This window comes from Lagopus leucura, unplaced genomic scaffold (genome assembly GCF_019238085.1).
Source record: "Lagopus leucura isolate 7727_CA_CO unplaced genomic scaffold, USGS_WTPT01 Super-Scaffold_100002, whole genome shotgun sequence".
Classification (NCBI taxonomy): domain Eukaryota; kingdom Metazoa; phylum Chordata; class Aves; order Galliformes; family Phasianidae; genus Lagopus; species Lagopus leucura.
Window position 1 is genome coordinate 86252011 of NW_024962263.1, and position 12370 is coordinate 86264380.

The following is a 12370-nucleotide window of genomic DNA, read 5'->3' on the forward strand; positions in this document are numbered from 1 at the left end:
TTTATCATGCTTTAAGACTAAGACTCCAGAAAGTATCTCCTCTACTTTAGGTACAGTCCAATGCAAAAATGATCATTTAGCTACCTTTCACACTCTATTTCTTCATTATTTATGTAAGTCTCTGCTTGAACCAACATACCATTCATTTTCTTTTCTCTTAAGACAAGTTTAATTACTATTGGTTATTTATTCTAAAGAAGGTCCACAGCATGAAGAGGCATACATCATCTACAGTGAAAATGGAGCAAGGAGCTAAAAGTTTTCTGGAAGAGCCAGATGCAGCCACAAAAGAGATAAGGACAAAGACTTATGAATCAAGATTGTTCTTTGCTTCACTCATGCTGAAGCACAAATATCTTCCTATCTCTTGTTAACTCCACAGAATAAGAAAATCAGAGAATCACTTGGTTGAAGAGACCTTCAAGATCATCAAGTCCAACCTATGGATAAGCTCTCCTTCTGAAACCTCACTTAGACCTTCTGAATATGAATCAGAAAGTAATTGGATTCATTTAGATGTCTGTATTCTTGGGTAAGGCTCACTACTTGGATGAGAAAAGGAGAAATAAAACCCAGAGCTAGGCATATCTTCCTATTTATGCTAAAGAAATAGGGAATATCAAAAACATGTCAGCATGAGCAAGAAGGAAAAGATAAGGTTGTCCTGGAAACTTTAGTAACCCTGCAAAATAATGAAGTTATTTTACTTCCACAAAGAAGGTTAAGCCTTGAGCAGCAGAGCTATAACCAGATCTGTTTTACTCCTCACTTACGCCTATGTCTAACTGAAGCAATATCAGAAAAGTTACACAATTATTTCTATACAAGTTTCACTTACACACAAATGAAAGAAGAAGCTGACAGCCCTGATATTTCCAGCACTGGGGCTCATGGAGGAAGTAATAAATGTGTCTTCAAACCTCTTCCATGCATGCCACCCCAACTCACCTTTTCTCCTTTGGGCCCACTGCCACCTGGAGGGCCTGGGCTGCCAGCAGGACCCTAGGAAAAAAAAGAAAGAAAAACTTTGTTTTACATGCACCATACATCAATTGCAGTTTCCCTTAAAGTACTGGGGAAACAGAAGGTTGCAGGTTTGGATGTTAACACTACAATCAGCTATGTCCAACTGCACAGCAGTATAAGCTAATTCCCACTAAGAAGGGGAATAAGGATGGAGATGCTATGGCAAGCGTGATAACAGCCCTCCAATTCCAGCTGGTTGAAGAGCATTGCACATCAAGGAGTATATCAGTGTCAAAAATTTAGGATAAAGTGCAGGCTTGAAGATTTGCCCACTGCTAAGTGTCAAGACATGAAAAAGGCAGAAAAGCTTCAGAATAACGCAACTTCTGTAATAGGCTGTCAGCTGGAGAAATTGTTCCTGAGAAGCAGTAAACATCAGCATCCACCTTTACATCCTGCAATTTCTTGCTTCATCCACATTTGTTGCAAGTGCAGTTTTGTGAACAACGCAATGGGCACAGTGAACATAGTTCATCGAGATTGCAGTGCCACATCTCACAACAGGAAACATTTCCATCTTATAAGGATAGTGATAAACACTAACATGAGAAATACTTCATAGTATAGGATAAAACATGGCTGAGGAACAGAGCAGAGAGAAAGTGATGATTAATGATCAAACCTCCCACAGAGAAACAGAAAAGAAAAAAAAAAGAAAAAAAAAAAAAAAGTAGCATGATAATCTCTATGGCCTCGCAGAAAGGAAGGTGTAGTTTAGAGGCTAGGATTGTTTACGACACTACAGCTTGCCATCTTAATAATCTGAACAGGAAGCAAAATGACTTCCTAACCAAATCAAATCGATCCTCTGATTTCCAAAGGAGCAAAAGCAAAGTAGTTAGGCAGCTTCTCAACTTCTGCAAATGAGAAAACATGCATTCAAATGACCCTTTACAAAGAGGGAGCAGTGACGGATAGTGACTAGAATGCAGATGTAGTAGGCTCAAGGGTGACAACAGCAGCTGCATGACTTTTGCCAAATCACAACCCATTTTAGTCTTTTCTTCCTACTCCATCCTCTGCTTTTTAGGTCAGAAGATCCTTAAGAATGTCTATCATTAGGTATAGTACTCTGAGTAATGAAAACATCTTGTGGGATGTATGGATAGTAGTTTTAGATACAGACAGAGCATTATCTCTCTAATCAGTGGAAGTGTACTGATTTTATAGAAATCTTTCCAGTTTTATCTTGTTTCAAAAATGCAAATAGTTCCAAGATTTTATACTGAAAAGAAATCAAACACATTAAATCCAGTTCTCCTCCTTTTGAGTTGTGGGTGGAAAAAATCCACAACTTTATAAAAGTCATTTTTATGTATGCTTCCTTAAGTCTTTAATGAAAATTCAGACAGACTTCTACCCTGTTATGTTCCAAGCACAGGCACTTTTAAATGCATATTGTGTTATAAATTAATTCTTAAAGAGAAGGAAATAAATAAATAAATAAATAAATAAATAAATAAATGAAAAAAATAAAAATGGAAAGAGAAAAGGAAAAGAGAAAATAGAAGAAAAAAAAAACAGGAAAAAAGAAAAACAGAAAAAGAAGAAAAGGTGTAAAAAAGTAAAATAAGGGAAAAAGAGAAAAAGAAAAAGGGAGGAAAAAATAATAAGGAACATCAAAGTGTGCCAACACAGAGCCTTAGGATAAGGATTCTAAAAACTGCAGATGCAAGAGTCCTGCCATAACTCACCAGTTGTCCAGTACAGCTCACAGATTTAAAGCAACTTGTGCTCACTCCAAAGAAAAGCCTCCAGTTGAGGATTTACCTGTTTTCCTTCCACACCTGGCTTTCCTGGGAACCCATCTAAACCTCGTTCTCCCTGGAGGAGGATGAGAAAGAACCATTATAACAAATCTATGATGTTTGGACCAGTGTTCTACAAGAGCCATCTATGTTATGCCTTTCAAGCATAAAGATACAAGAAGAGCAATTCATATAATCCCAATAGAGAAAATACCTGAAGAACTGTACACCACAAAATTGCTGGGAGCATCCAGAAATGAGGTGAGCCAAGTGTAGTGACTAATAAACTTTTATCCCTTATAACTTTGCTAAGTGTTGCCACTTGTCTGTCTAGAAAACTCAGCATCAGGTATCTGAGATGTGAATTTTGAGATGAGAAGTGGTTGTATGCCAGATCTCCACCTGGGCATCTGTCCTCTGCCTGCTGAGCCAGGTTCATGTAAACCAGATAAATTGTACCAGGAGAATATCAATCTGGAACAGCTCTAACAAAAATAATGAAGCCACAATGCAGCAACAGGTCACTTTTAGACAGATAAATGCTTTATTTTTCGCCTTTGTTTTCCTTAACCTGAGGAATCAATTAATCTGTTCTAACATGCTTTCTGAGATGTACAGTCCCCTAAAGTCCACAGGCAATTTATTCCACTACTTTACTTTCAATACCTGTAGATATATTTTTTACCCTACATCTAAACTTTTCTTGCTACTGTTTCAAACAAGTACTTCTTTCCTAAGCCCCCTGGAGAGAAGGAACAGGCTGTTCCCTTCATCTTTACAATGGCCTTTTATGTATCTGAAGACTTAGAAAACTTCCCCTTAGAACTTCAAACCCCAGACTAAACAACCTCAATACTTTCAACTTTTCTTAAAGGGCATATTTTTCAGACCTCTTATCATTTTTGCTTCTCTTATTTGGGCATTATTCAATTTTCCCATGCCTGCACTGTAACTGGATGCCTGAAGCTGAGCTCAGCTGAGGCTAGCTCTGAGAAGAAAGATTATTTCACAATTTGTAGACTACTCTTCTGTTTTACTCTTCTGTCAACTTCAGCTCTGCTGTATTACATCTTAAGGACCATTTTGAATTCTGATCCCGACCTCTACTGTACCCCCATAGTCAAACTTAATACACACATTTCATATTTTATAAAGCAGGTTCTCAAGAGAAATGATGACAAGATCCCATGCTCTCATTAAACTTATTTTTCCTTAGAGATTGTGCCCCTTTCCCATGTAGCCACTTCAGTTTAAAACTCTTTGAATAGGGTCTTTCTCTTACTGCATAATTGCTCAAATCTCTGTAAACATAACACTTTTTGCCTCAATCCTGCACGTGCTGCTGAATTCAAATGATTAAATGATGCACACACAGCTAGTGCTAACATAAAAATACATGTAAAAACAAACTGTAAACAAGGAGTAACGGCAGAGAGCAGAGTATTAACTTTACTTTTTTTTGTATGTTTGTTTTTTGTTTTTTGTTTTACTTTCTGAAATATTTAATTCTTATCAATATCCCACAGTAAGTCTATCAGACCTTTGTTATTATTTGCATTGGATTTAATTTGAAGTCTGCCTTAATTCAGCATTCAGAAATGGATTTGCAAATCAATTGATTTATTTTCGCCCTTTAGACAATCAACCAGCCTCGTAACAAAAGGTTATTTCAAAAAGATGCACTCAGGGAGTTAAATTGGAGAGAAACCCTACAAAAAGCAGCTGAAAAGCCACTGTAAGATATCAAGACCTACTTGATACTGGGGCAGTAGTTTCCAAGTTCACGAAAACATTTGCAATGCCTAACTAAACTGAATCCTGAATCTGAGACTTGCAGGAAATGACAATCTGGTGGGTTGCTGACAAAATGAGCACTCTATCCTCAAGAGAATGTCTTAGCATCAATACACTGCAGCAGTGAGTACTTCACACATGCTCATTCATCTGCCAAAACAGAAAAGAGTCAATATTCCTACTGCTAGTAACTGGGAAAGGCAAATGTATTATTTATACAAATGCAAACACTAGAGGTGTTTGTAACTGTTCCAAAGAACTGTGCGTTCCAATGTTTCTTCAGAAAAAAAAATTGTTACTGTATATTACTTTTTTCTTTCTTTGAAAAAGGCCATTTAGATAAAGTATATTTTTCCTGAAAAGAAAAAAAAAAATCTCCAAAAGATTTATTCTCAAATTTTCACTTTGGCACTCACTTTCCTTCCCTTGCTGAAAGAAACTGATGCAACAGTATGCACTGATATATTGAAAACAGAATTCTACGGAAGTCCACAGTGAGCCCACTGGACACAAAAAGATGTGAGCTGTCACTTCATTTATGCAGCAGGTCTCCTGAAGTGCAGATGTAACCAACAGTTCTGGGTTTGGGAGCCTCACTATAAAACCTCAGTATTTTCATTAGGGGTCATAGGATATAAGAACACAATGGCAAGATGGGATACTACTATGGGATGTTAGGTCTTTTGTCATATTAGACATACTAAGGTAGATGTGGCACTGAGGGACATGAGTTAGAGGGCATGATGGGGATGGGTTGATGGTTAGACTAGATGATTTTAGTGGTCTTTTTCAATCTTAATGATTCTGTGAGATTCTATGAATAGACCAATACTCAGTGCATGGGTTAGCACTTTTGTGTGATGCAATAAACACTCTTCTTCGCAGGCAGACAAGAAACACAGGTTGCGTAGGTGTCAGTCTTCAAATTACAGACTGAAGAGCAGACAGGGAAATATTTGGCCCGCCACATCAACGCCCACTGTTTTCTGCAGCAATAGCAGCTGGTGAAAGTTAAAGTAATGGCAGTGGGTGCTCTGAGAAGAGCATTAGAGTCAAGAAAAAAATCAAAGCACAATTGCTGTAGCAGAGATCTGTCTGCTTCAGGAAAAAGAATAGAAAAAAATACAGGAAAAGGAGAGTAAAAAACAATCACTGTTTGTTCATATCTTTGTAATGAAACAAAACCTAATTCATCTCTTTTGCACTTCAATCTTTCTTTAGTTTAATCAGTCATCAGCCCACACACAGCTCCAGCTTCCTCTCCCATCATAGTGATGTCAGAAAGATGGATTTCCTTCTGGGAACCAAATATTCCAGCAGATTAGACAACCTCACCTCCAGAAAAGCAGCAGAGGAAACTATACACAACATACCAAGGCAGTCCTGCCTGGAGGAAAAGATGAACAACTTTGGCTGGGCCGAGAGCATGGTTGTGCCATATGTCCCATCGTTTTTCAGAGCAGGATCTACCCAGCACCCATTTCTCCTGGCAGTGTTATATCTAAGAAACTTTGAGCACTAGCTGGCAGGTCTGCAGCAAAATGTGGGCATATCTGAGATCTCTCCAAACATGATGAGCAAACTGAAATAATGAAAAACTTTGTGTCTGCCTGGCTCTCCTTCTAAACGCACACTGTGGGTATAATGGGTGCTTCATTTCTTTCCTTAAACCATCGTAGTTCAAATCCCAGAGAATCCTATGCTGTGCAAAACCACTAATTCCAGACAGAAGAGGGCAGGAAATTGGAAGCAGCACTTGTTGGACTAAGCTCTTAATAGAGAAACTACCTTGTACTCATAAAAAACTGAGCTTATAGTGATGAGAGAATACAGAAATGTAGACGTTGTATAATTTCAGAAACTACAGTGAGACAGAGAAATGCTGGATGAAGACTTATTTTAGAGATCACACTGTGCACAGTGTGGACACCCCACTAACTCCTATCATCCGAATCTTCCTCTCTTTTCCTCTCTCCCCAGCTACACACAGATCTAAATGTAAGCTTAGTAGACAGCAAAGATCTGCAAACTCCTCCTGCACTCTCATGGGAGGCCGTTTGTGGACAGTATTAGAAGGTGCAGAGCAGTTAAGAAACTCTCCATCATTACCCTTCAGATCTGCTGGCCTAAAGGACAAAGGTAAAGAATAGTGTGGCTTTTTGAAGTATGCAGAAGGAATACCTTGTCTCCTCGTGTTCCCTTTTCTCCTCTTTCTCCTTGTAAACCCTAGAAATAAGAGGAAAAAGAGATTATACAACTCAATGCAAGAAGGCACATAATTCCTCCAATTAGTCACCAAATCAATGGATGTCTGCACAATCTATTCAAGTAACCCTCAAGGACATTTACTGTGTTACCAGTCCTTAGAGTTGGCCACAAGCACGGTCTAAGAAGATTCACAGAGCGAGGATGACCTGTGGTCCCAAGACCATGTGTAATAATATGTTGCTGCAACTCTGCAATTGTTCCCAGACACCTAATCCTCCTGCCAGCAGCAATGTGGAGGGACAGGGAACACATCACAGCTGCAGATGATCTGGAAACCATCCAGCGCTGAGCATTTTTCATATTGCTCGCAAACAATGAGAACTTAGGTAAAAGATAGTACTGCTGGAAAAACCTATTGCATAAACAAGGAAGAATGCCCATTCCTGGTGGTTTTGGATGCAGTAGCTAGACAGACAGCAGGTACCTCTGAGAATCAACAAATGCTAAATAATCCCTGTCCTGGAGAACAAAGTGTATTTGTGCACTGTGAAAAACCAGTGCTGGAGTTCAACTGGATGGTATAATTCATCTCCTCCCTGGTACATCAGAATAATTTGCTGGAGATTGGTTTGATGAATGACAGCAATGCTAACACTGGAGATCAACTCAATGGGCAGGAATGGATTTCACTCTCTCTTGGCACGGGAAGCACCATCTATTTTGTAGCAACTGTGCAATCAGCTAATGGCAGACAACACAGGCAGACAAATACGCTCAGTCAGTAGTGACCTTTCTAAAACTGCTGAAGCTTAAATCACTTATTATAATATATTTATTTTTAAACTTTACACTACACTGAAGACTGAACTCCAAGCTAATGAGAACTATCTGTCTGGAATTATTTGTTCCATAGGATAACTTATCTAACTATTATGATATTCAGATTTCATGCTACGCCTGACTGTGAGCTAACTGCACAGTCCTGTCTATCTCTAATGACCTGAAATGAGCATGCACTGCTTCCATACTGCAAAGCAATAACCACACTATTTCCAAAAAACAGATGAGGTGAGGTTTTAAACATGGCTCTTTTAATGCAGCAATAACCATGGGGCCCTCATATACACTGTGTGGATGATTGCAGCCTTGTTGCTCCCCAACTCAAGCCAAATGTCAGTCTGATGATGGAGATGAACTCAGCCTCTTGTGACAGTGTACTACATGCAGATGCTTTGCTTCTCATACATAAAGGAAAGTCAAGGAGCAGGAGTGAATATTCTCAGATCTTTGTCCATTTATCTCATTCATGTTTCAAGAATGTGCAGCATGGGCAGGTAATGAGGTAATGCCTGAACTGTATTCATGTCATTTTCTTCAGGCTAAACTGAGTTCAGCTTTACAGCGAAGCTGCATGCACCTGTGCAAAGACAAAAGTGCCCACGCTATTCTGAACATGTTGGGCCTCTTTGTAGTGAGTTTTAAAGAAAGACCTTGGCTGGTATAGGGAAATCTTCCAGTATGTGAACATGTCTGGTATGCCATTAAAGCGCATTGATGTATAGCCAGGTTATTAAAAACTAAAAACTCCTATCAGTCTTTGCAACACCTGCTTTAAGACTGCTTGTGTAATTAGAAAGGTGAGACCACAAGACAGGGACAATATGATTTATTTTGGTATTGCTGTCCACTCATTCAAGGCAAGTTTGTCCCATGAGCCCAAAGTGTTGCTTACTGACAGTTTTGAAAATATGATTGGAAATTTGCTGACAATTGGTGTTTCTGTTTGGTGTTATGATGAAGTTTTCAAGCACCATATAAATGGTGCATCAACACAGACCAAAGCAATTGCATTACAGTGGGAGTATCACAAAATTCCCAGCTGTTATCTTGGTAATCAAGTCATTATTACTGACAATTCTCTAGGTACAGATCTCATTTAAAGAAGTCAGAAGAAACTCAATAAAGTCAAGAAAGTGTTACAATTTGGGCACAGTACAGGTAAGAGGTCAGATACACAATATGCAGGTTAATTAAAAAAAAAAAAATAGTGGGCAGAACATACTGAAAAACTGGGTAAAGTTTCTAGAGTATCAAAAACTTAATAATAATCATAACTTACCGGTGCTCCTACGTAGCCTTTAATACCTGGGGGACCCTGTTTTCCCTCAGATCCCTGGCAAAGAATTGAGATAAAGTAAAATAACAAACATTTTCACATAGAAGACTAAGGAAAAAAAAACACTTATTCAGAAATGTAACATACTTCTTGATTTATAGAAATCTGTTGAGACTTCCTGACTGTCTCAACACTAATATACAGAGTAGCACTTGACTTTTCATCTACTTACCCAAAGTGGCACCCTACTGTTTTTTGCTGTCCCTACTGCAATACAAACAGGCAACAGCAAGTTTTACTCTTCTGCTTTCAGTATTGCCCTACAAAGGCAAACTATCATATGAAGCTTCCTCTCGAGGTCATTTCGGAGGTAAAACACTTACTAAACTGGGTGGTGAGGTGGTCCCATTAAAAGGGAAAGACATTTTATGGAAAGACCTGGCAGGCAGAAAGAGCAGGCAAGAAACAACTACATGACTACACTAACAAGAGAAAAGTCCTGCACCTGCATTGGCACAACAACAGAACCCTGTACAGGCTAGGATCTTTGTTACTGAAAGGGACCGTGGTGCCCTGGTAGACAACAAACTGAACATGAGTCAGCTGCATCACTGAAGGCAAATCATATCCTGTTCGACAAAACCTGCAGTATTGTGTCCAGTTCTGGTCCCAGCAATTCATAAAAGATGCACAAATGGTTCAAAGGAAGAGAACCACAGACATGAACAAAGGTCTGGAGAACGTGAATCATGAGGAAAGACTGAAGCAGTCTCGTAACCATGGAGTAGAGAAGGCTCAGAGGTACCTCATCACACTATTCCAGTATTTAAAGGGTGGCTACAAAGAATACCAAGGCTCTCTTTTCAGAAAGAGACATATGGAGAAGATGAAAAGGGGAAACTGTGTGCTAGCTACAAAAAAAAAGGTTTTACTTTGATGTAAGAGAGAATTTTTTTTTTTTTTTTTGCAGTGAGAACAATGAATCACTAGAGCAATCTCCCAAGGAATATGGTAGGATCACCATCATGGAGGTTTTCAATCATGACTGGACAGGGCGCTAGATAGAATCATAGAATCATAGAATCATAGAATCACCAAGGTTGGAAAAGACCTAAAAGATCATCCAGTCCAACCGTTCACCTATTATCAATAGCTCCCACTAAACCATGTCCCTCAACACAACATACAGTCAGATAGCATCATCTAGGTTCCTTCTTCTCACAAAAGTTTGGATCTTATGATCAAGGTCCATTCCATTCTAGGCTGTACCATGATTCTATATTCCCAAAGGCAAAATAGACTACATCTTCACTGTAGATAAGAGAAACGCAAGAGTATCAGAGGTGTTTCAAAAGTTCTTCAGCTGGTTGTGCACTGATTTTCTTCCTTGAGATGGTAAAATTAAATAGAAAGCACTCTTACTCATTGCTTTGATGTGCCCTTCAACACCTGTTAATGGTCTGGATCCCCACATGAATAGGATCGGCCTTCTGAACAAACTTGTGGTGACAGCCTTGGCCTGACAAGGTAGCCAAGGCTTTCTTGGTTGGCTTCTTACATCATATTCCTGGCCAATTATCTTGCTTCTTATCTGACTTTCCTTCTTTTTACATCACCCATCTGGTTAATTTCAGCACTGGATTGCTGCATTGGATAGGGCTTTGAAACAGATCAGGATTGCATTTTAAAATTATTTCTGCATTTCTTATTGATGGATGTTTCTTATTAAAATATATATATTTAAATTAAAAAAAAAAAAAAAAAAAAAAAAAAAAAGATTTAAAAACACAGTCCTTGTCTTCAATGAACTGTTAGCAGAAATGGGGCTTTTTTGTCCCAACACAATTGTTCTGGAGGCTGTTCATGCTGCACCACTGTTTACAATTTGCCTTAGTCCAAATGACAATCTCATTTGCAACAGTTGTTAAGCACAAACCTGGCAGGCTGGCTGAACTGTAGTTGGCAAGCTTCTCACAACTGTTTTAAGCAAAGCATTGCCAAAACTGTCCCCTCCTTTTGCCACAGAGGACTTTGTTCTTTAAAACAGAGGAAACCATGCCCTGAAGCTTGTGAGCAGTTCATCAGCCCAGTTTTAAAAGAATTGAATGCGTGTTCAGTGTGGAAACCAACCATGCCACAGAGTCCTGGGGAGATTCACAAACAAGTTAAGAAGAGCTGAGTATACGCACAATCAAAGTTGGCTCTGAGACCTCTACATCATCTGGCACCTGAGGACCTCTGCAGTGTCAGCTGTGGAAGTTCTCTAAGAGCAGAGAAAGAGCAGGCACACGCTTAATCTGTCCTCAGAGTGCAGAAAAATAATACTATCAAATTTCAGGTAAAACCTCTCGGGAAACAAAAGCCTGCTATTAGTTGTCCAGATTATCAACATCCAACTCAGACTGCTACATAAATCATGGTTATAACAGTCAGCAAAAGTTATAGATAGAGAAAGTGGATTTGTCTGGGAAGACTTGCTGATCCCACTCAAGGCCTGTGCTGAGATCATGTCTGGTAAACCAGAGAAGTGTGAGACCTTCGACAGCTGAAGTGAACAAGAATGAGGAAATTTGTCAAAATTAAAACCTTACTTAATACTTAAAACTTCAAATACTTATTTTTTCTTCTCCATCTGTTTTTCTATTAAGTGCAGATATCTGTCAGTTCAGATAGCAATGCTAGGTCTATGTCAGTTCTACAGCAATGACAGCCATGAGAAAATCTCTTTAACCTTTTATTAAAGATGTAGGGGGAAAAAAAAAGAGGGAAAATTGGGTATTTGCCACAGGATTGGAAAAGCTAAAGGGTCGTCTCAACAATTCAAGCTTTGTTTAACTGCTACAATGCCATATCATGAAGGGGTTGTACTGTACTCTTTTTACTTTGAACCCACTTATTCCATTTCATTATCTTTCTGGCTCCCATGTATTTACGTGAGAGGCTTCTCCACTGAACAATGGATATTTCTTTCCATCCCAGTCTACCACAGCATCTTCTATAACCACATTCTGACCCTGATCAGCACGAGGCAAGTGCTGAGAGCTCTTCTTTGCTTCCACCCAATTGCAGCCAGCAAGATCAAATATCCATTTTGGTGAGCACTGAAGTTTACCCACATAGCTTGGAGAGTGAAGAAAATAATTTTCATGATGAAGACACTGAGCCAGAAACAATCTACCTTGAAGACTTCATTGAGCAGCAAAAGCTGTAAAAGCCAGAGATGACTTATCAAGGGCATTTCATTCCTGTAATCCATATGTGTACCCTAATCATCCATTTAGGGTACCTCTGGGGATTGAAGTCCTATTACCAGAAGTCTGCAGGATTCCTTTCTGTGCTATTGGAAATTTCATCACATAATTAATGAGGTCTGTAAAACCTGCACCTCCTTAGAAGAAATTGCTGGCAATTGCTATTGAGGCAAAAGACTGGAAATCATTCAGCCAAGCAGATAAACAGGGTGCTCAACCTCCTAGGG

General features: G+C 39.1%; 1 protein-coding gene across 1 annotated transcript in view; it reads right to left on the bottom strand.

The window, feature by feature from the left end:
- Positions 1-12370, bottom strand: part of COL22A1 (collagen type XXII alpha 1 chain) — a 197340-nt gene that overhangs the window by 88426 nt on the left and 96544 nt on the right. Inside the window, exons 14-17 of the mRNA XM_042869694.1 lie at positions 8896-8949; positions 6750-6794; positions 2797-2850; positions 949-1002 (exon numbers count right to left, since the gene is read on the bottom strand). Of these exons, the coding sequence (XP_042725628.1) occupies positions 949-1002; positions 2797-2850; positions 6750-6794; positions 8896-8949 (207 nt within the window). The remainder of the gene's footprint in view (positions 1-948; positions 1003-2796; positions 2851-6749; positions 6795-8895; positions 8950-12370) is intronic.